The 26836-nt window shown below is 44.5% G+C and overlaps 1 protein-coding gene across 1 annotated transcript in view; it reads right to left on the minus strand.

The window, feature by feature from the left end:
* The window catches only part of XDH (xanthine dehydrogenase), a 62217-nt gene extending 41059 nt beyond the window's left edge, over positions 1-21158 (minus strand). Inside the window, exons 1-9 of the mRNA XM_081186358.1 lie at positions 20950-21158; positions 10762-10819; positions 9254-9350; positions 6436-6544; positions 5560-5686; positions 4797-4858; positions 3063-3131; positions 1029-1091; positions 350-436 (exon numbers count right to left, since the gene is read on the minus strand). Coding sequence (XP_081042484.1) covers positions 350-436; positions 1029-1091; positions 3063-3131; positions 4797-4858; positions 5560-5686; positions 6436-6544; positions 9254-9350; positions 10762-10819; positions 20950-20991 — 714 coding nt within the window. The 5' untranslated portion in view covers positions 20992-21158. The remainder of the gene's footprint in view (positions 1-349; positions 437-1028; positions 1092-3062; positions 3132-4796; positions 4859-5559; positions 5687-6435; positions 6545-9253; positions 9351-10761; positions 10820-20949) is intronic.
* Between the last annotated feature and the right edge of the window lie 5678 nt (positions 21159-26836).

Genomic DNA, 26836 nt, shown 5'->3' on the forward strand with positions numbered 1-26836 from the left:
TGTTCTGTTCTCCATTGCTTCATATCTTGGGTCATAGGAAGTGCTTTTCCCTATGGAACTGTAAACTCCCAGAGATAACAGCCCTTCTGTTGTGTACAACTATATTTTCCCAAAGCTGAAAGACCAGTGGCTCAATCCTGCCTATGGTTGTTGATTCTCCCTCTCCCTACTTGTGTTTAAGTGACTCACTGCTTAAACTACAGAGGCTGAAGTGAATTCATGGTCTATTGTCCCAAGACAGTGCATCATCTCAACATGTTCTCAGCCCATGCACAGAAGTCAATGGATAGGTAAATCTTCCATGCAGGAGGAACACCACAAGAAAGTCATGAGAAGAGAACATTCTTACCAATAACTCTGGTGGGAATATCGGTTCCTGGGTGGGGTCTAAAGGCTGGAACTCAGATGGATTGAACAGCTCTGAGGAGATCAATCCCTGAAGAAATTGTCATTGGTTAGTGCATATATATATTTTTCTCACTGTTAAAGAAGATTACTATTTGTATGTCTTATACAAAGCATATCAATATTACTAGCCCAACACAGAGCAGTAGTAAAATCCTCGTGGTGATACTTTAAAAAATAATTAAAATCCTTGCTATGAAAAGGACTTGAAACAATCACAATATTTGTTTAATAATGAACATTTAACTTTTTAATATACTTAACATGGTTTAAATAGCTATATAGATACACATTCCATCAATAGCATGGAAGCACCTTGGTCCACAGAGGACCTCCATGACCTAACAAGAACTGCAGTTGAATTAAATTGTGCACTGCTTCTGCTAACTCCCATTCACAACCTGTTCTCCCAACAAGATACAGGAAGGGGCTCAGCTCAATGTTCGCCTCCCTCCCTCAGACATCACTCACTATGTTCCAAAGGCTGCTGGGCACACCATTTGAAGACCAAAAAATAGAGGTATAGCTTTATCTGTACTTTGCTTAAGTATGGCTTGATATTCTATATATTTATTTCAACAAAAGAAGATGGAAGAAGAGGAACTACAGTAATAGGAACTTACAGTATTGTTCTCTTTTCCATTCATGCAACAGCCATTCACTTTTTCTCCACAGCAACCCTGACCCTATTTGGAGGGGAGAGAAAGAGCAACATGGGAATCAGGAACTTTCTTACATGGAGATGGAATGTCATTTGTTCTCTCTTTCCATTTAAAACAGCAACTACTAAGATATAAGGCAGACACATAAAAGATTTAAAAGGACACACACTATTTCAGATGATTACGAACAGAGAAAATCCTAACAAATACAGCTGTCCTTACCCTACTTACTTGAGAATAAGCCGCACTGAAATAAGTGTGTTTTAAATACAGTGGTACCTCTGGTTATGAACATAATTCGTTCTGGAGGTCCGTTCTTAACCTGAAACTGTTCTTAACCTGAGGTACCACTTTAGCTACTGGGGCCTCCTGCTGCCACTGCATCGCCGTTGTGTGATTTCTGTTCTCATCCTGAGGTAAAGTTCTTAACCCGAGGTACTACTTCCGGGTTAGCGGAGTCTGTAACCTGAAGTGTTTGTAGCCCGAGGTGTTTGTAACCCGAGGTACCACTGTAGAGCAAACTCCCAGGCAGGTGTGAACATGGTTGCAGACTTATGTTTATATCCAGGAGTGCCAAGAGACAAGTTCTGGGGTACTGGTATGCCAGACCCATAGTCAGCAGGTACCCCAGACTCTGGGCTTTCCTTTCTTGTTCTTTTTTAAAAGTAAGGCCAAGACTCAACTAATAAGGTTTACTAGGGGATACCAGCACAGCACAGCTTTCCCCGTCCTTCCCCCGGATCCCTTTCACATTCCACTCTGAAGGGTCAGAAGTGTCAGGAAAAAGCACCAATGCAAAAGCCAGCTCCAGATTGCTGGAATGCAAAACAGGATGTTGTGGTTTGCTGCTGTACTACTGGAGAAAAGGTGGAGCCTATTCTCTGTACTGAGCACCGGATGTTAGCTCAGAGTGTCATGTGACCTGTGCTGGAAGTACAGGGGAGGAGTTGAGTCTCTTCTGATGGAGTCTGAAGGGAACAGTCACATTTCTATGTACTGTTGAGTGACAGGAATAAAACATGTAGAAAGGACTCCTGTCTGTCTCATTTCTCCTCCCTGGGAGAATGCAGGGAGGGAGAGAGAAGCAGAGAAGCAGAGGGTGTGTTCTTCTCACGTCTGATGAGAAGAATCGCCGGGTTTGTTTACCTAGCCTGCCGGGAGGTCACAGAAGGTAAACACAGTATCTCGCTCAATTGCCTCGGGGGAGGCCAGGTACCTCTGCCTGTGTGCTGAAGATACACACAGCACAGCTTTCCCCATCCTTCCCCCGGATCCCTTTCACATTCCACTCTGAAGGGTCAGAAGTACCCCCAAAAGAGAATGTAGGTGAGGAAAGGGGGATCAGTCCATCTGACAAGCATAAAAGCTTGTGCACGTTGCTGAATTCATCCCTAAGTCTCTGACCCTTCTAGAAAGAAAGTTATGAAGCAAAATGTTCAAGCAACCTTCCAAGTTATTTTTGTGAGATGACCCTGCCTGGCTGCTCCCACCTTTCAGTGTTTTTAGCCAATGAGTGAAGTCAGAGCTGTGATGGTTGGTGCATAATATATAATCATATAGCATATTAAGAGCATAATCATTTGCATGTTTACTTGAAAGTAAATCTGGGTACGTTTAGTGGTGCTTAGTCTCAAGTTAAGTGTGCACAGAATTGCAGTCTAAAAGCTCCTGAAATCCCAATACTACAGTAACTACTATTTCCTGAAACCTGACATGGGAATCTCAGAATATAACCAACAAACTTTAAAACCTGTTTTAATAGTCATTCTCCTTTCCCCGAGAGAATCCTAGTAGTTTTGAGGGGGCTAGGAAAATTTTCAACAGAATTCTCTGTACCCTCAGCAACCTGCAATAGTGATTTGGGGAAAGACAGGTATGAAATATCCTAATTGCAGTGATTTAAAGTACATCACACAAAATAATAATAATTTTCTCCTCTTGGAAATGTATGACGGGTTTAAGAGACACCCAACCTTAAACCATTAACCAACTTACCACATTATTTTGCTTTCCAGCCATGCAGCAACCAAGACCATTAACTTTATTCCCACAGCATCCCCCATCCTAGATGGAAAGAAATGTTTCAAAAGAAGCTCCATCAAAGCTATATTAATTTAACACATTTGCTAATGAAACCATTTAACCATACAGATTTAGGGCTCATTCATTCATTAAAAGTGGAAAGTAAGGTTCCCATACCTCCATTAATTCTCCATAGTCCGTATGGATTTCTGTTACAAGTCCACTCACCTTTTCCAGGTGGGCGGCGTTGCAGCCAGGCATCCAGGGCCCTGCAGTGATCCGTGGGGGGCTGGAATTGGCGCCCTCCATGTCACTGTCCAGGCTGTGTCACTGGTGCTGGGCGGGGCCCCGCCCATGGGTGGCCCTGCTGACCAATCAGCAACTGTGGGAGGCGTGGCCACGGGGAGCCCTCCTTTCGTGCCCTTCCCCGGATCTCCCAACCCACCCACCCTCTTTTTATGCTTTTCTATGACACAACCTTGCTATGGACAAACGTCAGCCGCCATATTGTTGGGGCCAAGTGGGAATTTTTCCCACTCGGCAAATTGGCACCAGTCATTTGGCTTTCACCTACCTTATAGCAATCATCACAACTCTGTGAGATTAGGCACTGGGTAAGCCTTTGTTTGGATGGAGGGGAGTTGCAGCCTCCGCCTGCCCCTCCTCATTAAGGGTATCCTGTTAAAGGGATCCGGGGGTGTGGATTCTGTCTGATGCCCGGACATGGGCTAGGGCCATGCCACAACCCCAACGGGGACCCCTCAGGATGCCCGTATTTGATTTAAGTCATAGGGCTCCCCCTATTGGTGGTTTGCTCTTAGATGGATTCCCTGCAGATGGGCAGGAGTCGAGATATAGCCTGGCTTCACCCAATGTCTAAGCTAAACTGCTCACATCTGTAACCAATAAAGTTGTGGCCTATTTGAACCCATAAACCTAAATACTTGTATCTGTGTGTTTATTATCCACTAGGGAACTGCGGATCATGCAAATCACTGCCTAAATACACTTTCTCCTCCCTTAATCCAGATTTTCTCATACCATCTCTTTTCTAGAGTATCCCTTTCCCTAAACAGACTTAAATTAATGAAGTGAACACCAGTTTGAAATAAATTTGCCAACATGGGATATCATCTTCAAGGATGTTTTCTTGTCCTACATAAATGAATGGGAGCCATGGAAGGGCAGAGTGTTCTTTCACATCCCATATTAATTTCAATAGAGTTTGCACCAGAACTCCTCCAAGAATCATGATCTGTTCCAGAAAATCCAGACTTTAGAACAGATCCTCTCCGCCCCCATTAGAAGTGCTAGCTCTGTAAAGCAGAGGTAGAAATTGTGGAATGTGCCTTCCATATGTTGCTAGACCACAGATGGATGGGACTTGGAGTCCCACAACATCTGGAGGATGCCATGTTCGCTACCTTTGTTGTAACAACATTTGTGGCAAGATTGCTAAAAATGGAAGAGGCACTGGAGAAGTGAAAGCAAATTGGTTTGTATCCAGTGTTAGTCCTGTTCAGAGTAGGCCCACTGAAATTCAAAGACATGACTAATGTACAACCATTAATACGAATGGGTCTGCTCTGAGTAGGACTAACATTGGACACAGCAGACTAACCTTTTCTATTTTAGGTGTATAATCCATTGGCATTGATCAAAAGCTAGCCTAACTCTACGAAATGCTTTTGATCTCTGGCTTCTTACCTTTGCAAACGTCCGGTAACCCTCCAGAATGGGCCTGTATCCAGTACAGCGGCAGAGATTTCCTGAATCACCAAATCAAGTTACAGAGGTTAGGAGTCACTTAAGGATGTACAAGGAAAAAATGGTATTTATTCTGGCTCTGCTCTACCATGGAGGACATTAAACTTTCTGAGGATATCCAAAATTCACCCCCAGAGAAATGAGTAAGTATCATTGTGGTTCTATATAACTTTGAAAATGGGGTTCTAATCTCAAATGGCACCACAACCATAACCTCCAGGTAATACAGAATTGACCTGAACTGTTTGCCAAACTTCCTTTCCAAATGTTTGCCCAGCTTTGCTGCTACATTACTCGTTAATAAATTTTGCCTTGTAAGCTCTCTACCTTCCAAGGATTATCTGAGGGCCAGATGGTAAAAGAGATGAATAACTTTTGTGCAGTTTCCCTAGCAATCCCTAGCAATGATCTGATTCTATCAGCAAGGACAGTCTAATTGGAATGCATGAGGGGGTGTGTTAACTTTTTATTTTAAAAAGGCACACATACTCTGCTGAATCACAATGACAGGGCCATTCCCACCACCGCCAAGGATGGCAAAGCAGCTGAAGGCAGCTGGCTTTCTTTTCTTGATATCCAAGGTGTAAGGTTGAACATGTAACAGCCCATCACTTCTCCAATCATATGTGCAGTCCCCTCCCCAAAAAATCAAGTTGTGTCGTGGGGGTTGGACAAAAGTTAGTAAGATTCAAAAACCTTTCACCTTGGAAAGCATCTTCAATTGCTTCCATTTTGGGTTCAGGCTGATTGCGAAGGAGCGTGTACATGGACATAACAATGCCAGGAGTGCAGAAACCACACTGAGACCCATGGCTTTTGGCTATTCTTTCCTGTAAGAAGGCAAGGACAGAAGGCTCTTTTTAGTATGACAATGGTCCCCTTAGTTGATCCAGGACTGAACAAGGTCTTGCCGAAGAAGGCACAGAGTTCAGAGGCCTAATTTCTTAAGTAATCTCTAACCACATCTGCTGTGGTATGTGTGTAATTGTGCTTTATCCTTAATGGAAACACCATGCTTAAACACGTGCCTAAAACATACACATTCTTCATTTGAGGATTCACTGCCAGTAGTGATGTACTTAATCATAATCACTATAATATTTCTTCTTTCAGCAGTTGAAACTTTGAAGAAAAAAACACATTCATTCTCCTACCCATGTGCACAAGAGCACAATCTCGGTACTGTTGCTATGGGTTTCGTGCAGTGTCCATTTTTCCTGTGAGACTTCCCAATTCACCCTGCATAGTTTGTCAATACATAGTTGCAATAACTTTTCAACTTGGTTCCATCAGTAAATGTAATAAGCACACTCCTGCTTTGCTCCCAAGATGACTACAAAATAGCGCAGAAGGGTGCAATGACTTCATCTTGATGAACTCTTGGTGAACCATACACTTTTCTCCAACTAGAGAGCATCCTCCTCTTTCCTTTAGCCAGCTCCTTGGCTGCCATACAATGCCTGAATTGATTGGGAAAGGGCTTACAAAACACATAAGGCTTAGCAATTCATTGTGCCTTGGGCAAGGTAATATGGAAGGCCAGGGACTGTTAGAATGTAGGTTCAACGCCACACCTTACCTGCACTGGGTGCAACCTTGTCTTAGTGCTTCCTATGCCTTCAATGGTAGTTACTGCTACATGGTGGAGAGCACAGATAGGGAATAAACAAGCATTTGCAGAAAAATGTCTAGAGCCGTGAGTTAAGGAAGTTGTTCACTTTGTAAAATTGCTTGCTGGTAACACTAATGAAAGCCAATGGGCGGGGGGCCACTAGGGGCGCCTTGGAAGATGGCCGACAATACCATCTATCCAGCCTGCACAAGGTAATCAGAGGCTGATTATGGGGAGTAAATCAGTCTCCCTTCCCTGGGTTATGGGGAGATGCTGCCTCGCCCACTGTTGCCATAAATCACCCCCGAGTTCGGAAGAAGGAGGGGGTGAGAGGCACTGGGCGGAAAGCCCTCAGGCAGGCTTTGGAACTCTCCGACGCTGCTTCCAAGAGCGAAACTGGTTGTGTTGCTTAAGAGTAAAAAAAAATTGGAGAAGTAAACGCACATGCTTCAAGCGAGGTCAGGAGTGTTTTATCTGCTAAATAATTCCACCACTGAGATGATGAAAATTGGACGGAAGGAACAGAGATAACATCAAAGAATCGCAGACATATTGGTATGTGGAACAGAACGGAAAGGGGGGGGGACTTTCTACTTTTTTAACATGATATACCTAACAACCCTCCCCCTTAGAAGAACCGCCATAATGACCAATTGCAAGTGGGACTAAAAATAAACTGTGTGGGGAAAACAATAAACATTAAAGGTTTTATTCTGTGAAAGATTTGGAAAGAAGAGAGGCTCTCTTTTTGACGCAGTAAGAAATGAGATCCGACATGGACAGGCAGACCTTTGTTGCATGATAATCAACAGTTGCAAGCCCTCTGCATGGATAAGATAGAGAAATGTGATTGGGTGACAGAGAGGGGGTGGAGCTGCTCAATACCTACTTTGCCTTTGTCTTCACCCAAAATGAAAGCAGTGACCAACCTGGTGATAACAGGATAAATGATGCAAGGAGAGAGCTGCAGCCTGAGATAGGCAAAGAAGTGGCAAGTTACTTTACAGTAAAGGAATTCAGATCTCCAGGGCCTGATGAGCTGCACCCAAGGATTTGAAAGGAGCTTGTTTTAAGCCAGGAAGGTGTACTGTACATAGCCTTAATGATATAAATCCAACATGGGCTCCGACCCAGATAGAGTCATGGGCTGCAAGGTATTCTATGCAACTAGAAGCTCAAGACATAGGATGGAAGTGATTGCTGTGCCTCTTGTGTTGTGAGATGGATGGGAAGATACCACACACACTCCTCAAGCGCTACAGGCAGGTATCACATTGGATGTGCGCACAGATATACATCCACGTTCCATTTGAGCGCATGGTTCCCAACCCAGTAAAGGAATTCATGCTCAGAATTTCACAGGAAACCCAATAAAGTTTCCCAGGTCCCCAGCCCCCAAAATGCCGAACAATCATTTCCAAAGCAAGCCCATACAAACTACTAAAGCCAACATTCTGAAAATGGGTGAGTTTGATTAAAAAGGGTGGGCTATGAACTCCTAAAGATTTAAATTAAGTTTGTGCTGCTGTGAAGAGAAACAGGACAAAGGGAAGCAAAGCAGGGAAGATGCGCTAAGAAGAGACCAAGAGAAAAGTAGATTCACTCAGTATACTGATACTGAACTTTGGCACAAAACTGTCCATTACATTAAAGCAAACATTAATCTTACTAAGCAAACAAATCTGGGAAAGGCCAGTGAGTTTTAATAAGCACCCTTATCAGATGCTAAAGCTAGGAAATCAAGATAACAGCAGGGGGCAAAACATTTGGATGTGCCGTAACACACGGTAATCATGTGCTTTGCCATTTCTAGGAAACCAAAAGGATTGCACAGGCCAGGGGTGATGAAGCTGCCATCCCCCAGAAGTTGCTTGACTCCAGCTCCCATCGTCCCTGATCATTGGCCATGCTGGCTGTGACTGATGGGAGTTGAGAGCCAAACCATACCTGGAGGCACCAGGTTGGTCCCCCCTACTCTATACAGTGAGATAGTTGTGTGAGCCAGCCCCAATTCTTAGCATTTTAAAAGGAAGACTAACAGCACCATGCTAAGCACCGTGTCTGTTCAGACGCAAGTTCTCAGTGGGGCTTGTTGTTGTTGTTTAGTCGTTTAGTCGTGTCCGACTCTTCGTGACCCCATGGACCAGAGCACGCCAGGCACTTCTGTCTTCCACTGCCTCCCGCAGTTTGGTCAGACTCATGTTTGTAGCTTCAAGAACACTGTCCAACCATCTCGTCCTCTGTCGTCCCCTTCTCCTTGTGCCCTCCATCTTTCCCAACATCAAGTAAGTGGGGCTTACTCCCACATGAATGATGATATACTTGCAGCCCAAATGATTACATAAAGGAAGACCCAGCTGGCATATTGTGGAGCTGCATGAGGCTTGAATGTAGTGCCAAGCAGCTACTCTGGCAAATATTTTTAAAATAAATTGCATTTTGTCCTAGATGACCATTGCTCAGAGATGGGGAACCTTTGACCCTCCAGAAACTGCTCAAGTACAACTCGCATTATCTCTGACCATTGGCTACACTGGCTGGCGCTGATGGAAGTTGGCGTCCGAGAATTTCTGGAGGGCTGCAGGTTCCCAATCATAGGCAAACTTTCTGCCACCCATCAAAGGAACAGAGCAAACAAAGTTATCAAATACATTTGAAAATTTATGGGAGGAACTGGCTTTACACAATTACATTTTTCCACCCACTGAGAATCTGTCCTCCGTACTGCCGATACCTACATTAGAAACCCATTCACCCATCTCATCACTTGCCATTCAAAGGATACATGGTTTTCTTCTGGGATCTGTCGAACTTGGAAATCATGACAGTGCAGGCACCACATCCACCTTCTCCACAGCCCAGCTTGGTTCCACATAACCCCACTAACAGTATGGCAGTTAAGGAAAAACATACCAACCGAGCAAGAAATTCTTAAATATATCTACAGCCACTGCTTCTTATAGCAGGCTCAGTTTCCAGATGCACAGAGTAAATAAAAGATTGAGTTATCCAATTTGTCTAGGACTATCCAACACTTTCTTAGGACACAACAAAAACATATTGCGGCCTAGGGTTTTTCATCATCCTTCCACCAAATCATTTCTGTTTCCTGGTTTCCTACAGGCCCAAGGTTACTGGTAATTCATTTATTTTTGCTTGTGCAAATAAATGTATCAGCTGATACAAAAGTACAGAAGAATGGTCTTAAATATCTAGATATGAATTATCCTTTTTTAATTGCTGGAGTGGATCAGCCAGTGAAAAAGAAATGTAGAATTGTGTTTACAAACACATGCTATATTTACTTCTTAACAACACATGACCAGCTAAAGAAACATCAGATTTAGGCATCACTTCCCCAACATAGTTCATAGATGTTCAGTTCCGACAAAGATTATTATGGATGTTAGCGTCTATCTTTGGATGAAAGAAAAGCATGATATTTGCCTTAAAAGTATTCTTAATCTAGTTAGCACTACATGGCCACTTGTCCATGAAAATAGAGGCCAGCCCTTTTTTTGTGGAAAAAACAAATAGTTGGGCCCTAAAAATCAGTTATGTTACCACATATGAACCCCCAGCACTGCAGAATTTGCTTCAATTTTAATCCAAACCAGAGAGGTATTTCCTCCAAACCACCCAACCAGCCATTCTCTCTCCAATCTGTTGATTATCCAACTCCCCTCCCAAACCAATATTCAGCAGGTCCAAACCAGCATTCCAGCAGGACCAAACCATGAGGAAAACGGGGAGAGGGAGGGACATATTTCTGCACCTGGCATGGTGTGTTGCCATGCACTGGACCATGAGGCCTTGAGGAAAGTAGTTAACTTCATTCCCTGGCATCAGAGACAGGACTGGGAGAGACTACCCTCCCCTCTACCCATGGCTTCCTGTCAACTACTGCAAACAGGAGGCTTCCAATGTGAGGGAGACCGACTCGTTTACGAAGTCAAATTCGCTCAGAAATAGGTCAAGCTGTTTTTCAGTTGTGGGTCATGGGAGTAGGTGGCTCAACGAATTTCAGAACCAATCTGACAGAAGCCAAAAAAAAGGGGGGGTACAACAGAGAGACTGCCCATCTCCACATATTAAGCTATTGCTCTCAGTCTTGAACTACGTTAAGCATCACTGAGACTGGGAATGGTAGGTGTAGGAATAACAGGAGAAACAGTATTAGCAGGTGCCCAATTCTAAATTCAAGTGACGCTCAAATTCTGCAGGACCATCTATACAACTATGCCTTGGCCATTTTAAAATTGCACGCAGAATGTGCCAGCTGACATCAGATACATTTCCTTCGAAGGTAGGTTAGCAAAGTAGTTTCCGGGTCCACATTCTTCTCCACCACCTGGAAGACAAGAAACATGATTTTCTTAAGATATGTGTTCATGCATGCGCTATAGTCAGTGAGTCACCAGCATCAGAAAGTATTTTGGGAGGTCAGAAAATTCTGATGATTGTCAGTAAATCTCCCAAACCATCATTTTAAACAAGCAAACAAACAAAAGAGCTCTCTGCATTATGCTATGGTTATGGCATGGGTATTTTAGCACTGTAGGATTTATCCCTTTGGTTTTCTAGGCGATTGTATTATGGTGATTGACTTGACGGATCTTTTCGTTGGAAAGGTTGTTTGTTATTTATTTGCTGCTTGATAGATTCTTGTTTTATGGGAATTGTGATTTTCAACCTGTTTAATTTTGTACATCATCTGGAGAGCTATTCTTATTGGGTGACTGTAAACTAAGAAATCTTTAATAAAAATTATTTTTTATTAAAAAAATAGAATAAATAATAGTATGACACTAACTATATTGTGGTATTTCTGTCCTATGCAGTGTTTTGTTTTGTTTTAGAAGCTCCAAGTGCCTTTCCCCCTTTCTATTTTGTTGAATCATGGAATTTTAAAACTGGAAGGGACCTTGAGTCTAACCCCCCCCTGGAATGCAGGAATATGCAGGGGATTGAACCTGCAACCTGAGCATTATCAGCACCACACTCTACTTGTTTTTATAAAAGTTTTGCTAACTACCATGTGTACTGTATTCTCTAGCGGAAAGGCAAAGGGAAGACCAGCATTGTCTTATCCATTAGCCAGTGAAAGAGCAGCCACTCCGGTGCTTGCTTTCCTCTTCCCTCCCCATTTGCTTTTCCTTTTGTGTGTGTACAAAATATACAGGGGCAGGTACCACTTATCTTTCAAAATATGTATGGTGGTTGGAAGGCAGGTAATTTTGGGCACTTTATAAGTGAAATAAAATAAAATAATAATTGATAATAATAGCAGTTAAGCTATGGGCACTTTCATGCATTGTGATTTTTGGAGGGGATTTTGACTGACACCTCTCCATGGGTGCCATAGGAGGTACTGGCAAGCAAACTGATGTTCATGGATGCCCTGCTGCTGACCCCTGCAGTAAAAGCTTAAAATCTGCCTGACAACATCTGAAGTGCTTTTTTTTTCTTTGTTTACCTTGCCTCTCAGGTTCTAGATGGAACTTCAGATACCTGGGGCAGCACAAGCCTTTGTTCCTGCCGCTGCAGCTATCGCAAGCCCACAGGATCAGGACAGGACTTTTTGTCAAGATCAAAATGGCACAGTTTTCTTCCTACATGTAGAAGGCAGGCATGGGGAAGCACACATTTTTATTACTGCAAAGCAGACTTTGTGGCACCTCAAGTTGCCCTCCATTCCTACAGTCTTGGCTTAACACTTTTGGCCTTGCCAACTCCTCTCATGGCTTTAGCCAAATTAACCGTTTCTTTGCAACGAAACAGCTCTTGTGCAATAGCTGCTTGCATATGACCTTCGCTGGCTTTCTCAGTAGGCTAATCCAAAGTACGTACAGTGGTGCCTCGCAAGACAAAATTAATCCGTTCGTCTTGCGAAGCAACCCTATTAGCGGCTTAGCGGATTAGCGCTATTAGCGGTTTAGCAGCTATTAAAGGCTTAGCGGCTATTAAAGGCTTAGCGGATTAGTGGCTAAAAGGCTATTAGCGGCTTAGCGGCTTAGAAAAAGGGGGGGAGCGAAAAAAATCTGAACACTCGCAAGACATTTTCGTCTTGCAAAGCAAGCCCATAGGGAAAATCGTCTTGTGAAGCAGCTCAAAAACGGAAAACCCTTTCGTCTAGCGGGTTTTCCATCTTGCGAGGCATTCGTCTTGCGGGGCACCACTGTACCTACAAGCCACGTGTTGTACACATATGTATGGGTCATAGCACAGTGGTTTGGCTGGCGGTCCCAGATTTAATCCCCAGCTTTGCTAGGTATGGCTGCAACTTCCTCCAAAGCATACAGTCTTGAGGATTATGGCAGCCGGGGGGGGGGGGGCTTTTTACTTTTAGAGATCCATAAAATTATGCATGGGGTCGAGGAAAAGAGATGTTTTTTCTCCCTCTCTCATAGTACATTCAGGGACATTCAGTGAAGCTGAATATTGAAAGAATCAGGACGGACTAAGGACTTCTCTACATGGTTCGTAGTGTTACAGAAGTTGGGTGCCACCCCTCACTCTCTGCCGAGTAGTAGAAAGCTTCCAGGGTCCTTTGGAGAATTGAAGACGCAGCGGAGACTGTCCTAGCTTTAAGAAATATGATTTATTCACCTTTTTACACCTTCAGTTTGCACAGAAACAGCCCAGATCTTACAGCATGGTCATCTCAAGCAAGGCTTGTTCCCCACAGCTCAGGACTCAATGGCATCTCCCCCAGCCAGCCTTCAGCCAGCCTGCCTAACCTGGAGCCCAGTCTTTATTCTCTCCCTTCTTCCCCGCACACCTTGCTAAAAAGCAGTCTTTTCCTGCCACTTTTCTCACACACCCCTTCACCATGGCAACCTCAATATGCCCAGCCCAAGATTCCTCTTACAGTGGCCATCAACACCTTTTGTCATGTTGTTGTTGTTGTAAAGTCGTTTAGTCGTGTCCGACTCTTCATGACACCATGGACCAGAGCACGCCAGGCACTCCTGTCTTCCACTGCCTCCCGCAGTTTGGTCAAACTCATGTTCATAGCCTCAAGAATGCCTCTTATCCCAGCTGAGGCCCTGGCTTGGAAAGGAAGCTTAGCCTGTATTTTTCCGCTGACCTCCAATCTTCCCTTCAATACTCCAAATAATCAAAATCCTACCATTTATTAATTTACAGGGTTTATAGCAATAGAACTCAACCCCACAGGAGGAAGGTATGGCCACCAACTTGTCTGGCTTTAAAAGAGGATTAGACAAAAATCTATGAATGGCAAAGCTGTCAGTGGCTAGTAGCCAAAATGGCGACATGCTCCATTAACTGCCAGAGGCAGTAAAGCCTCCAAATACCAATTGCTGGGTAGAGAGAGCCCTGTTGTACTTTGCTCCTGCTTCCCACAGGCATCTGGTTGGCTACTGTGAGGAAAGGATGCTGGCCCAGATGGGCCTTTGGTCCGATCCCACAGGGTCTTCTTTGTGTTCTGCGGGGTGCTCAGTTATGTACAAGTTGTTGCTGTCCCAGTGCATTCTGAGAATTCTAGCAGGAAGAGAAGGTGTGCCAAGCAGCTTCTTAAGGAACACTGAAGGAAATTCCTCAATGAAGAGATTGATTTTCCAAACGTGTCAAGACAATAACCACTTGTGCAGCTGTCTCTCATTTGGTTTGACTTGCTCTACAACTTCTTTTTTAATCCTTTCCTGCTATGCCCAGGTATTCCGTGCCCTGCACACATAACAATTTACCCAACCGTCGTAACTGTTGCAGTTTGCTAGGCAGGATTCCTGACATCTCTTTCCTCTTTGGAAACAGAACCCCTTCTTTCCTTCCAACGCTTGGCCTCCATCAAGCCCTTCCATATTTTTTAATAAAATTACAAATTATACTAAAACAGAAAGAATTGCATGCTATTGTTGTATATGCAAGCTGCTTTACAGGCATGATTAAAAGCAGCACTAGAATATCCATCCACCTTCGGGGGGGGGGGGAAGTATCCACTGCCTATTCTAGGACTTAATGTTTCAAGCTGTGCTACTGAAGAAACACATTTGGCCATTGAAAGTTCCATTTGCCTGCTGACTGTTGTGGCAAACTGAAAGTGGTGGTTTATCTAGGATAGCTTCCTAGGCCATTTTCTCCCATCTTTCTGTATACAATGTATGTCTTTATGGCACTTAGAAGCCTGTTCGTTTTGATGTTTGGCTGCATTAGGCTGTAAATTTGCAGCTAATCCGCCTCATGACTGCATTCATTGTTATATTTTGTATATTTTGTATATTTTAGTAAAAATTTGCAGTTTCTTTGTTCTTTGTTCTTTGTTCCGACTTCTCACATTGTCTTTTGAAACTGAAATCCCTTGGGAAAGGCGGAAAGTTTCACAAAACTGCCCTGCCAACTTTAAGCTGCTGCCACCTGTTTTATCAACCTGGCAGTGGTGACAACCTAGCAGTTTGAAAGCACGTCAAAGTGCAAGTAGATAAATAGGTACCGCTCCGGCGGGAAGGTAAACGGTGTTTGCGTGTGCTCCTCTGGTTCGCCAGAAGCAGCTTAGTCATGCTGGCCACATGACCCGGAAGCTGTACACCGGCTCTCTCAGCCAATAAAGTGAGATGAGCGCCACAACCCCAGAGTCGGCCACGACTGGACCTAATGGTCAGGGGTCCCTTTACCTTTTAGTGGTGACTGTGCCTCTGGGAGATCCTCTTCCCTCACAACGAGGCTGCACAGTGAGTGCAGGAAGCATTGACTTCAAGTCTGATTGACTTAATAATGACCAGTCAGAACGAGGGCAAATGTCCCCACAACACAGCCTCCTGAGGCCAAAATTTGCTTCGGCCAAGGAGCACAATTTAACGCAACTCCTCATTACCTTCTAATTCATGGGTAGGCAAACTAAGGCCTGGGGGCCAGATCCGGCCCAATCGCCTTCTAAATCTGGCCCGCGGACGGTCTGGGAATCAGCGTGTTTTTACATGAGTAGAATGTGTGCTTTTATTTAAAATACATCTCTGGGTTATATGTGGGGCATAGGAATTCGTTCATTTTCCCCCAATAAAAATATAGTCCGGCCCCCCACAAGATCTGAGGAACAGTGGACCAGCCCCCTGCTGAAAAAGTTTGCTGACCCCTGATTAATTTAATTCATTCAGAACCTCTAAAGGCGAGAGCTGGTTCTGGAGAACTCTTAATCAGAAAGATCCCAGCCAGCTCAGCCTCTGTTGTTAGCAACACTGCTTACTTTTATCTGCCCTTATTAGCTAGACACTTAGGTTTTATTTCAAAGACTTTGCCCTTAGAGTCAGAAGGAGAACATTCCTTTGCATTTCTCTTCCTGGCCATAGGGCATGGAGTCTCTGTTGTGATTATTATTAACAGATTATCTAAGCACATTTCCTACTCATGCGCAATAAGGTGATCATGTGCTCCTAGCTCCTACCACTGCACAAGCGACTGAAAAGTGTTTATTCAATGCTTACATCACCTAGATTGGCAGAAGACTCAGGGCAGACAAACATAACACATAATTTATCTATGGAATCTGTGGCTCGTGTAGGTCAGGGTTGTGGGTTTGAGCCCCACGTTGGGCAAAAGATTCCTGCATTGCAGGGGGTTGAGCTGGATGACCCTCGTGGTCCCTTCCAACTCTACAATTTCTATGATTCCTGTATTACCCTTTCTACTGAGGTCTATGGGAATTCTTCATCTTATTTTACCCTAGAATCATAGAACTGTAGAGTTGGAAGGGACCACCAGGGTCATCTAGTCCCACCCCCTGCAATGCAGGAATCTTTTGCCCAATGTGGGGTTCGAACCCACAACCCTGGCATTAAGAGCCACATGCTCTAACCAACTGAGCCATCTCAGTTCTATTATACGCTTTAGGATAAAGTGCTTCAGGGTTTTTTTTATTTCTCCCTTCCTTTCTTAATCTTGCTCTGTTATGTACTGAGTTGAATAGGATCCAAAATGCAGCAGTCTGATTGGTCCTAGAACAATAGGATTCAGAATGCAGCAGTCTGATTGGTCCACAGGAGCCACCCAATCCAGCTCCAGGTGGAAGTGAATCCGCAACCCGATTGGCCTACAGGAGAATCCCAGAATTAGCCAATCACGTGGGGCCCATTGTGTAAATAATGTATATAAAGCAGACACTCTGGGGGAACTTCCATTCCTCCTCACCACTATGAGCTGAAAAAAGAGCATGAAATCCACTCTCGACTCCGAGTATATTTCATGGTCACTGGGTTCAATCAAGTTTTGAATCATACGCAGAACTCATATATGCCACGAGACATGGAGACACCTACTCATTCAGCTTTAATTGTGAGTTATGTAGACAGATATATGGATGGCAGCAGCTATTCGCTGTAATGGTGGATTGATTATTTATATGGAACCTCCATATGCAGAGGCCGTATACCACTGAACACAAGCTGGGGAAGAGCAGAAAACCAACAAAGAGCTATTAACCTCAGAGCCTAGCTTGGGGGCTTCCCTAAGGCACCATATAGTTTGGCCCTGTACATGTTTTGAAATTGAAGCAAGGGAGAGGGGCATCAGGATTGGAGCTACAGCATAGGAGCGGGTGGAGTTTTTTTGGTGCTGTTATCCCAAGGAAAGTCCCCTTCAGAGCTCCCATAGCAGCTTTCCCCTCAGATAGCGCTAGCAGCTTTAGGAGGTAAATTCATTTTGTCCGGGCAGCAGTGTGTAAATGAATAAATGAATGGTTTACAAGCCTTCCCCATGCTACTGCTCTTTATCTTTATGTGGTTAACATGTAAACACACCTATTTCCCCAAGAGCAAGGTGTTAAAAAAAGAAGAAGAGAAAACAGTTTCCAGCTACAATCATGCTGCACTCTCATAAGCGGTCAAGGGACGTTATCTTAGCAGCCGATACATAGCAGAAATGAAACAGGTGCTTAAAGACACACCAGCAGATTTGCCTGTGAAATAAGAGTTGGCTGGTGAAGTTTCATTGTAGCTTGTGTGCCTCTGCAAAAGCCGTATCTTATCGTTTGTCCCTTATCGCCCGGCCCCATAGCCTTGAAGTCACACGCAGCACAATACAGCACTGGTTATTTTTGCGATGTCAGGCTATCGGCAACAGAGACGAAGTAACCTTTCTCACCAGCTGCAGGACAAGGTATCATGTTCTGTTCCAGGCTCTCGGTCAACATTCCCAGAGGGTGTGTTGCAATGCTCCGCCCATATGTACTTCAAGCCTCCTGTTCCGGTAAGCATTGCATAATGACGGGCCTTTGCTTGCTGCTGTGTTTGCAAGGATCTGAACAAACGGTTCGGAATAGAGCTCAATCTTCAGAGCTTCCAGGTTATGGTCTCCTCCTCCCTGTTTTATCCTCACAACGACCCTGTGAGGTAGGCTGGGCTGACAGTAAATGGCTGGTTGAAGGAGCTTCCTGGTTGAGTACCCTGGCCCCTCGGGTCTATCACTCTAACCACTACACCTCTTGCAGGTTTGGTCAGCTTTATTTAGCACATGCACAGTGCTAAATACAGTGGAAACTCTACTCAGGTATGGAAAACATTTCGGAGGTCTGTTCGTGAGTCGATCCGGGTTGCTGTGAGAAGCGCCATTCTGTGTGTGCACATTCGGCGGCAGCGCCATTCTGCGCATGTGCAGACATCAGCAGCTGCTTCTGCGCATGTGCAGTCGTCAGATGCTGCTTCTGCGCATGCAGGAATCGCAGCAAACCCAGTATTTACTTCCAGGTTTGCTGTAGTCGTGAATTGGATTGTTCACGAATGGGGCTGTGGGAAGAAGAAGAAGAAGAAGAAGAAGAAGAAGAAGAAGAAGAAGAAGAAGAGGAGGAGGAGGAGGAGGAGGAGGAGGAGGAGGAGGAGGAGGAGGAGGAGGAGGAGGAGGAGGAGGAGTTTGGATTTGATATCCCACTTTATCACTACCCTAAGAAGTCTCAAAGCAGCTAACATTCTCCTTTCCTTCCTCCCCCACAACAAACACTCTGTGAGGTGAGTGGGGCTGAGAGACTTCAGAGAAGTGTGACTGGCCCAAGGTCACCCAGCAGCTGCATGTGGAGGAGCGGGGATGCGAACTTGGTTCCCCAGATTACGAGTCCAACACTCTTAGTCGAGGTTCTACTGTAAGCTATCCTTATGGGTGGGCTGATGGGTAAAATACCAGCCTATCTGGAGGTACTAACCTTAGGCAATTTCCTGGATTTGTGAAATGCAAGTGTGCACTTAGAATCATAGAATCTTAGAGTTGGATGGGACCCAAGGGTCATCTAGCCCAACCCCCTGGAATGCAGGAATCTCAGCTAAAGCATCCATGACAGATGGCCACCCAACCTCTGCTTAAAAACCTCCAAGGAAGGAAAATCCACAACCTCCCAAGGGAGACCGTTCCACTGCCAAACAACCCTTGCCGTCAGTCTAAATGCGGTTTAAAATATACAATGTGTGAAGCAGCTCTAACCCAAGTGGAAATGGCATAGGGAGGCAATGGCACAAGTACAAAGGGCCGCGGCTCCGAAGCAGAGCATCTGCTTGGCATGCAGAAGGTCTCAGGCTCAATCCCAGGCATCTCCAGGGAGGGCTGGGGAAGGCTCCTGTCCAAAGCCCTGCAGAGCTGCTGCCAGCCAGTGCAGACTGAGCTACCTTGACCAATGGAGCAACTGTGTAAAGCAGCTTCCTATGCCCTGTGCTGAGTCAAACCACAGGTCCACCTAGCCCAGCATTGCCTGATCCAATTTAGCTGTTAAGAGATGTATTTTTTACATTTATATCCCACCTTCCCTCCAAGGTGCTCAAGGTGATGTACCTAGTTCTCCTCCCCCCCCCTTTTGTCCTCATAACAACCCTGTGAGGTAGGCTGGTCTGACAGTGAGTGCCTGGTCAAAGGTCACCCAGTGAGCTTCCTGGCCGAGTGGGGATTTGAACCCTGGTCCTTCAGGTCCAAGCCCAACACTCTAACCACTACACCACATTGGCTGGAGGTCCTATGCCCTGCCTTCCCACCCAATATCCTTTTAGCAAGAGGTGCTGGGTGGGGGGAGGTAGGGGTAGGACAAGGTATATGCAGCCTTCAACCCTATGAGTTGCAGGTGCACAATTCATCTCAGAAACAAGTGTGTAAATGAGGTCCCAGCTGTGCCCTGGTGGCTTCTGGAAAAGCTGCTGACTCCTGTTAAGCCTTCCATTATTGCTGCTTTCTACAGTGACACTTGTAGGACACACACTGCAGAGAGGGCCAGATTCCTCCCAAATATTAGGGCAGTCAGATGTCAGCACTCTGCTTTCCTAGGTCCAGCCTTGCTGCCACTAAAGGACAAAGCGCAGGACGGACAAGTCAATTTGCTCTGTGATTTGCTGATGCAATTCAACCCCCGTCTCCACCCCTGGCCCTTCCCAACCGTGCAACCCATATGGAAGCTCTCTGGAGCTCCCAGCACACAAAGGTGCACCCTGGTTGACACCACTGGGCAGTAGCAACATAGAACCATCTGTTTGCTCGGGAAGGTCAGCTCCAGCCCCGGGCAGAGGAACAGAATTCCACCATGCTGAATCAGATTAATACCACTATTTATAGAGGGGAGGTGCTGATTCGTTTCAGTCTGTGTACTGCAGTCTCGTGGCCGGAGCAAAATCTCCACACAGTCAGGCAGCTCCGGCTAAATTAACCTAAGCATAGCCTTGCTGGGTCAGACAGAACGACTAGGCGCAATGCTCTTTCTCTCTCTCTCAAATGCATCAGGAACGGAACAACCTGCCACCCCACCCCTGGCAAGCAGCTGCTTCGCTGGTAATCGCTAGCATTTGATCTCTTTACGGAGAGGTGGAAATCGCTGTGGGTTTGTAGCAATCATCGTGCTTGCTTCTGTAATTTAATTTAGGGAGGGTATCAGTCCAACAGCAACTGCCCAGCGCTGTCACTCAGTTGCTTGTTGCTGGCTGGACAGGCTACAGACAGAGGGTGTTGAGAATAGTTATGTTATCCGACAGGTAGTCATATTTTTAAAATGACATAGAAAGCAAACACAGGATGGTTTTCCTTGCATGTACTTCATTCACTGGGCATCTTTCAGTAGCCTTCTTCCACTCTGCTTTATTCAATGTAAGTTTAGGAAATGTGGGTGTTTATTGAATTGGGGTCTATCTTTTTTTAAACGTAACTATTTCAGCAATGAAACAGAAGCATTCTCTGGAAGAAAAAGGCTGAAAAGCATTACAGATCATTATTATTTTTTGGCTAAAAGAAAGTTGGATACTATCTTTCTCAAAGAGAGAGAGAGAGCAATAGCAGCAAACTTGGTCATTTGATTAACGTGTCTCCCTTACTCTACGCTGAAAAAAGTTTTAGTAGTTCAATAAAGTTTGCTTGTTTTAGAAATGATGGTTTTTCAGTTTCATAAATGTTCAAGGCTGTTTAGCTGCATGTGGAGCACAGTTCTCAAGTGCAATCTGCAACTTGTGAAGTTAATCCAAGGGTTGAGATACAAATAAAAGAAAATTAAATGTGAGGGGTCTCCCCTACCTTCTTGCCATTGACAAAGAAGACCAGCTCATCTGAAGCCATCCTCTTCAGCTTCCTAACTTGATCCAAGAGCAGAGCAGGATCCCAGATCACACTTTTCCGAACAGTCCCAGGGCCACAGCAATCTGAATCCCTGCAATGGCAGCGCAAGCAATAGAAGGAGTTCCTTAAGAATCTTTCACCTTATTCCAACGGTAGTGCCCTGGGAGAGCCCAGGTTATATAAGAGCCACCGGAGGCGTGCCAGCTGCACTTGGCTGTGCCTTCTCTTTTCTCCCCCCCCCCCTAATGATAGCACAGGAGAAGCTGAACAAAACAAAGTCACCGCCCCTTTCTATGGCACAAGATTAGACTGAATCACTCTTCAAGTACATTGCTGTTCCAATAGATCAGGGCACCCAGAACCTGGCACAAGAAAGTTTGCCAACAAGTCGTGCTCCTGCTCTTTCAGCTCCCGGATAGATATTCTCACCACGCCTGCTGTCTCTGCCACCCCATTATGCCACCCACCTAGCTATAGCTTCATAGCAGATTTTACTAACTTTTTTTAAAAAGCATGTTGATCGTGGGACCCCTTGGCTAGTGATTTGCACAGTTAGAACAGGGTTCCCCAAACTTTGGTCTCCGGCTGTTTTTGGACTACAATTCTCATCATCCCTGACCACTGGTCCTGCTAGCTAGGGATGATGGGAGTTGTAGTCCAAAAAATAGCTGGGGACCCAAGTTTGGAGAAGCCTGAGTTAGAAGGTAGCTTAAGGCTGGATCCAGGAGTGCCTACCCCACAAGTATCTGTCAAGCGCACACTCATCTGATTATCTTCTCCAGCTATAGGTTTAGTAGGTTTTGCAGTGCAGTATTTCAAAATGTGACAAGCATCAACAGCTGGACAAAATAACATGATAGAAAGTGGTCCATCGTATGACCTTCAACTCTGTTAAAAACTATTATGAACATAAGAAGAACCTGGAGGATCAGGTCAGTAGCTCATCTAGCTACCAGTCTTTTCTCAGAGTGGCTAACCAGGTGCCTATCTGAAGAAGTGTGCATGCACACGAAAGCTCATACCAAGAACTAACTTAGTTGGTCTTTAAGGTGCTACTGGAAGGAATTTTTTTATAAAAAGCCTGCAAGTACAGTCTGAGTGCAAGAGCACTCCCACAACCTGTGGCCTTCAGGAACTATGGAGGCAGAGCACAGTCACTATGGTTAGTAGCCAATGATACCCTTTTAATAATAATAATAAATAAAATTTTATTTGTATCCCGCCCTCCCCAGCCAAAGCCGGGCTCAGAGTGGCTAACAACAGTAAAAGTAATACAGCGTTCTAAAATCAATACATTCTAAAATCAATTCAAAATCAAATTAATGGCAACCATTGGGCTAGAGTTCTGTGAGGATTACCAAGCTGTGCCTTGGCCAAAGGCCTGGTGGAACAGCTCCATCTTGCAGGCCCTGCAGAAAGATGTCAAGTCCCAGAGGGCCCTAGTCTCTTGTGACAGAGCGTTCCACCAAATTGGGGCCACGGCCGAAAAAGCCCTGGCTCTGGTTGAAGCCAGCCTAACCTCCCTCTGGCCCAGGACCTCCAAGATGTTTTTGTTTGTAGACCATAAGGTCCTCTGTGGGACATACCAGGAGAGGAGGCCCCGTAGGTACAAGGGTCCTAGGCCGTATAGAGCTTTAAAGGTTAAAACCAGCACCTTAAACCTAATCCTGTACTCCACCAGGAGCCAGATTTCTGCTCTCATCCTGAAGCAAAGTTCTTAAGCCGTGGTACTATTTCTGGGTTAGTGGAGTCTGTAACGTGACGTGTATATAACCTGAAGCGTATGTAACCCAAGGTACCACTGTATTATCTAAATACTACCATTTATTACGGTAATTTCTACCATTCACTAACAGACTCTGGTACCCTGGATCTGTGGCATTATGAAGGAAGGACACTAACTCAAAGCAAGTTCAGAATAAATCGTGGGTAACAGATATCAGCTTAATTCACAAGCTGGAATGGTCGGTTTTATAGACATACATTAATTTTGGACCATAAAACTAATATTTGAGGTTAAAGGTTTAACTGATGTTTGGGAAATGCTCGATCCATCATTTAAGGTAATAAAGGCAATGTTTTCTTTATCAATTAATGGTCAATAAATCTGGATTGTGGAATGTATAAACAAGATAAGCTGGGTACATGGATGTCAAGATAGAAATACTCATGGAGATGGGCAGCCTTGCAACTTAGAGTTTGGGAATGATAATAAGTTGGAAACATTTCAGGACTGGAAAGGTCAGTGAGACAAGTAAGAGATAAATTAGGGTTCGAACCTGACAGATTCAAGTACATACAAATCAATTAGTTCCTGAATAGCTTAGATAGAAGCCAAGATATTTGGAGAAAACAGACCATGTTTGAAGCATTATTATTAGAGGCTGACAAGTCCAGGTATTTATCAAAACTGTATACAGTACAATAATTGGCAAGATACGCAAGATAACAACCTAAAGATAGATGGCAAAATGGAATGAAGAATGGCAAAATGGAATGAGGATCTGAACAGCAAGATTCCAAGCATAGTATGAGCATTTGTTTCAAATGTGTTCAAACTACTCAACTGCAGTATCTTATAGAGAGAATTATACTAAGATGGCAGCCCAATGGCACTGGACTCCATGAAAAAGGTGGTCAACAAGTTAGCAGATGGAAATGGCTAGACATGTCAAGAATTAAAGTGAGACTCTTAACATGTGTGGTAGGCTTGTAATAAAGTGCAATGCTTTTGGAAAATGTACAGGAGATGGTCTGGGAGATTTTAAAGATCCTGATGGTGGCAGAACCATAACTATTCCTGTTAAATTATAAACAAGGCCAATGAGTTATAAAGGAATACCAGATGCAAATTTTCTATGTGACCATTGCCAAGATATTCTTTGCCATGAGCTAGAAACAGTAGGAACCCAAGCAAATGGGAAAGTGTCAGGAAAATCTAGGAACAATTTGTTGTTTAGTCGTGTCCGACTCTTCATGACCCCATGGACCAGAGCATGCCAGGCACTCTTGTCTTCCACTGCCTCCCGCAGTTTGGCCAGACTCATGTTCGTAGCTTCGAGAACACTGTCCAACCATCTCGTCCTCTGTCGTCCCCTTCTCCTTGTGCCCTCCATCTTTCCCAACATCAGGGTCTTCTCCAGGGATTCTTCTCTTCTCATGAGGTGGCCAAAGTATTGGAGCCTCAGCTTCACAATCTGTCCTTCCAGTGAGCACTCAGGGCTGATTTCCTTAAGAATGGATACGTTTGATCTTCTTGCAGTCCATGGGACTCTCAAGAGTCTCCTCCAGCACCATAATTCAAAAGCATCAATTCTTCGGCGATCAGCCTTATTGATAGTCCAGCTCTCACTTCCATACATCACTACTAGGAACAATTAGAGATTATAAATTTGATAGCAAACAGGAAAAGACCAATTGGATACCAACAGTACCATATTAAAAGAAAGTTGGATACCACCAATATAGGACTAAGTCATATGCTACCAATATAACCAAAGTTTATTTTCCCCTATTGAAGAATGGGTAAGACAGAGGAGTACTAATTGACAATCTGTGTTGGTTTTGGTTGACTGGCGTTTTAATGGATGTAGAATTGTAAGTTAGGATGACATGTTATGTATATATCAAGCTATAATTAATTTTTTGAAGAATAGCCTACAGTTGATGCATTAATGTTAGGATTCACTTGCTGACTTGCTGAAGGAAACATATAACTTTCCTTAACTAGAAGATATATACATGTCTCCATGTATGTGTCTTTTAGGAATGTTTAGGGGAAATAATTCAGTGAGCATGGGCAAACCCTTACACATTGTAAAACTGTAGGGATTGCTTAGAAGCAGTAAGACAAATTAGGCTCACAAATTAGGCAGTGAGTAATTATCTTCTTATGATAAGATTCTCAGGAACTGTATAAATGTGCTCTGAAGTTTGGGTGTTATCAGTTTCCTACCATCAGACGCTTACTTGCCTCCATCTGTGCTGGCAGGGTGAACTCAAGAATTCTTTCCTGTGCTACAAATTACTTTCTGTTGTACCTGAATTGAACCCACACCACATCCAGCTGTCTCCCCTTTACTGTGATGATCTTCCTGGCAGGCTGGTGTGCAGCCTCCCATGTGCTCTCAATGTCCTGACAGGTAGCAGAAATCAAAATTTGCTCCCTTAATTTCTGCAGTCCTAGAGCAACTAGCATTTGGAACAGATGAGAGGGGCTGTTTGTTGGGTTTTTCAGTGAGCAGGGGAAAAAGAGCTCTCTGAAGTTTTTTTTTTCTGGTTTATGGATCTTCTCTGGCTTATCCTCTTTATTACTTTCAGTTGTCACATTTGTAGCCTACCTTTCCTCCAAAGCGGTGGCGAACATGGTTCTCTCCCTCTCTGTTTTATTTTTAAAACAACCCTGTGAAGTAGGCTAAGCTAAGAGACAGTGAGGGGCCAAGGCCACCTAGAGAGTTTCATAGCTGAGTGGAGACTGAACTCTGGTCTCCCAGGTCTGAGTCCAACACTCTAACCATTATACCACACTGGCTTCCTTGTCATGGGTGTTCTTCCTAGGAGGTAGGAAATGTTGTGTCTCAGTGGCCCTAGGTCACTTGGTGAATGGCAAGGGTGCGTCTCTTCTGCTCTACAAACCCAGGTAATGTTAGTCCTGAATTCTATTCTGCTGAGCTTCTGCTTTGTACATCTGTAATATTGTGCCAAACACCATCTCTGGCATAACTGAGTTTCTTGATGAGTTGACGGACGCCATTCATGGACAGAGGCAGGGGGGAGGAATCCTGTTCTTGTACTTCTGTATTTCAAGTCAAACTGCAATTGTGCAAGCATCTCAACTGAAGCTACTGTGACTATTAATATATGTCCTATCGCATCCTGTGCATGTTGATTCACAGACAACTCCCAGAGTTCAGCAGGGCTGACTCCCAAGTCTGCACATTGGCCACAACTTGAATGAGAGCCACATTTCAAACTTTCTTTGCTGGGTGGAAACAAAATTATGCAAAACTGTGTCCTTGCCCTTGGTTTTATTTCTTGCAATATTTTGTGGGGGGTTGGGTGTAAAGTGAAACAAAGTTGGTGCAAGTTCTGGTTAGGAATGCAGTCGCTATCCCCTCTGGTTTGTCTGCATGGTTTCTTCTGTGCTCCTCTCTCTCGGGGCTTCGTTTACATTAGGTCTATGCAGAAGATGGCACGTTCCAGCAGGTTCTCAGGCAGGTGCCACTGCTGACTGTGAGTTGCCTCAGTCAGTGCTTGCTTTTTGAAACCATGGCATCTGTCCAAGTGCTGAAACTTGCATACCCAGTCAAAAATGGGTCCTCTTTTTCTGATGGCGACTGTGGTGCTGTCTGCCCAGCAATGTCTGAGAATTAAAAGCAATTCACACAGCTTCTCAATAAGTTGTTTTTTCAAATATAATGATCATCTAAGAAATGCCAGCGTTCCAATAAACACACCCTTAAGAATGTGAAAGAAGCCTTGCTAGATCAAAGGTAGCAGGTTCAATCCCCAACTTCCTCCAGGAAGGGCTGGGAGGGCCACTGCAAGTCTGTGTAGACAATACTGAGCGAGGCAGACAGTGATGCAATTCCCAGGTTCCTGTCTTACTAAATCAAGGGTCCCTCGGGTCCAGGGTCTTAGGAGTCACCAGTCAAATGCCTTCAAGAAACATACGAGCACAGAGAACAGCCTTAAACCTTTGCATACCCTCAAGACCAGGGTATCAGGACGGGTACTCACAGTACAATCTAATGCAGGCTTACTCAGAGGTAACTAGGGGTGTCAGCAGTCCAACAAAGACAGAAACGGAAGCAGAAATTGCTAACGTCCACACATTTGTCTCATG

Source organism: Podarcis bocagei (genome assembly GCF_964188305.1).
Source record: "Podarcis bocagei genome assembly, chromosome: 3".
NCBI classification, from domain to species: Eukaryota; Metazoa; Chordata; class Lepidosauria; order Squamata; family Lacertidae; genus Podarcis; species Podarcis bocagei.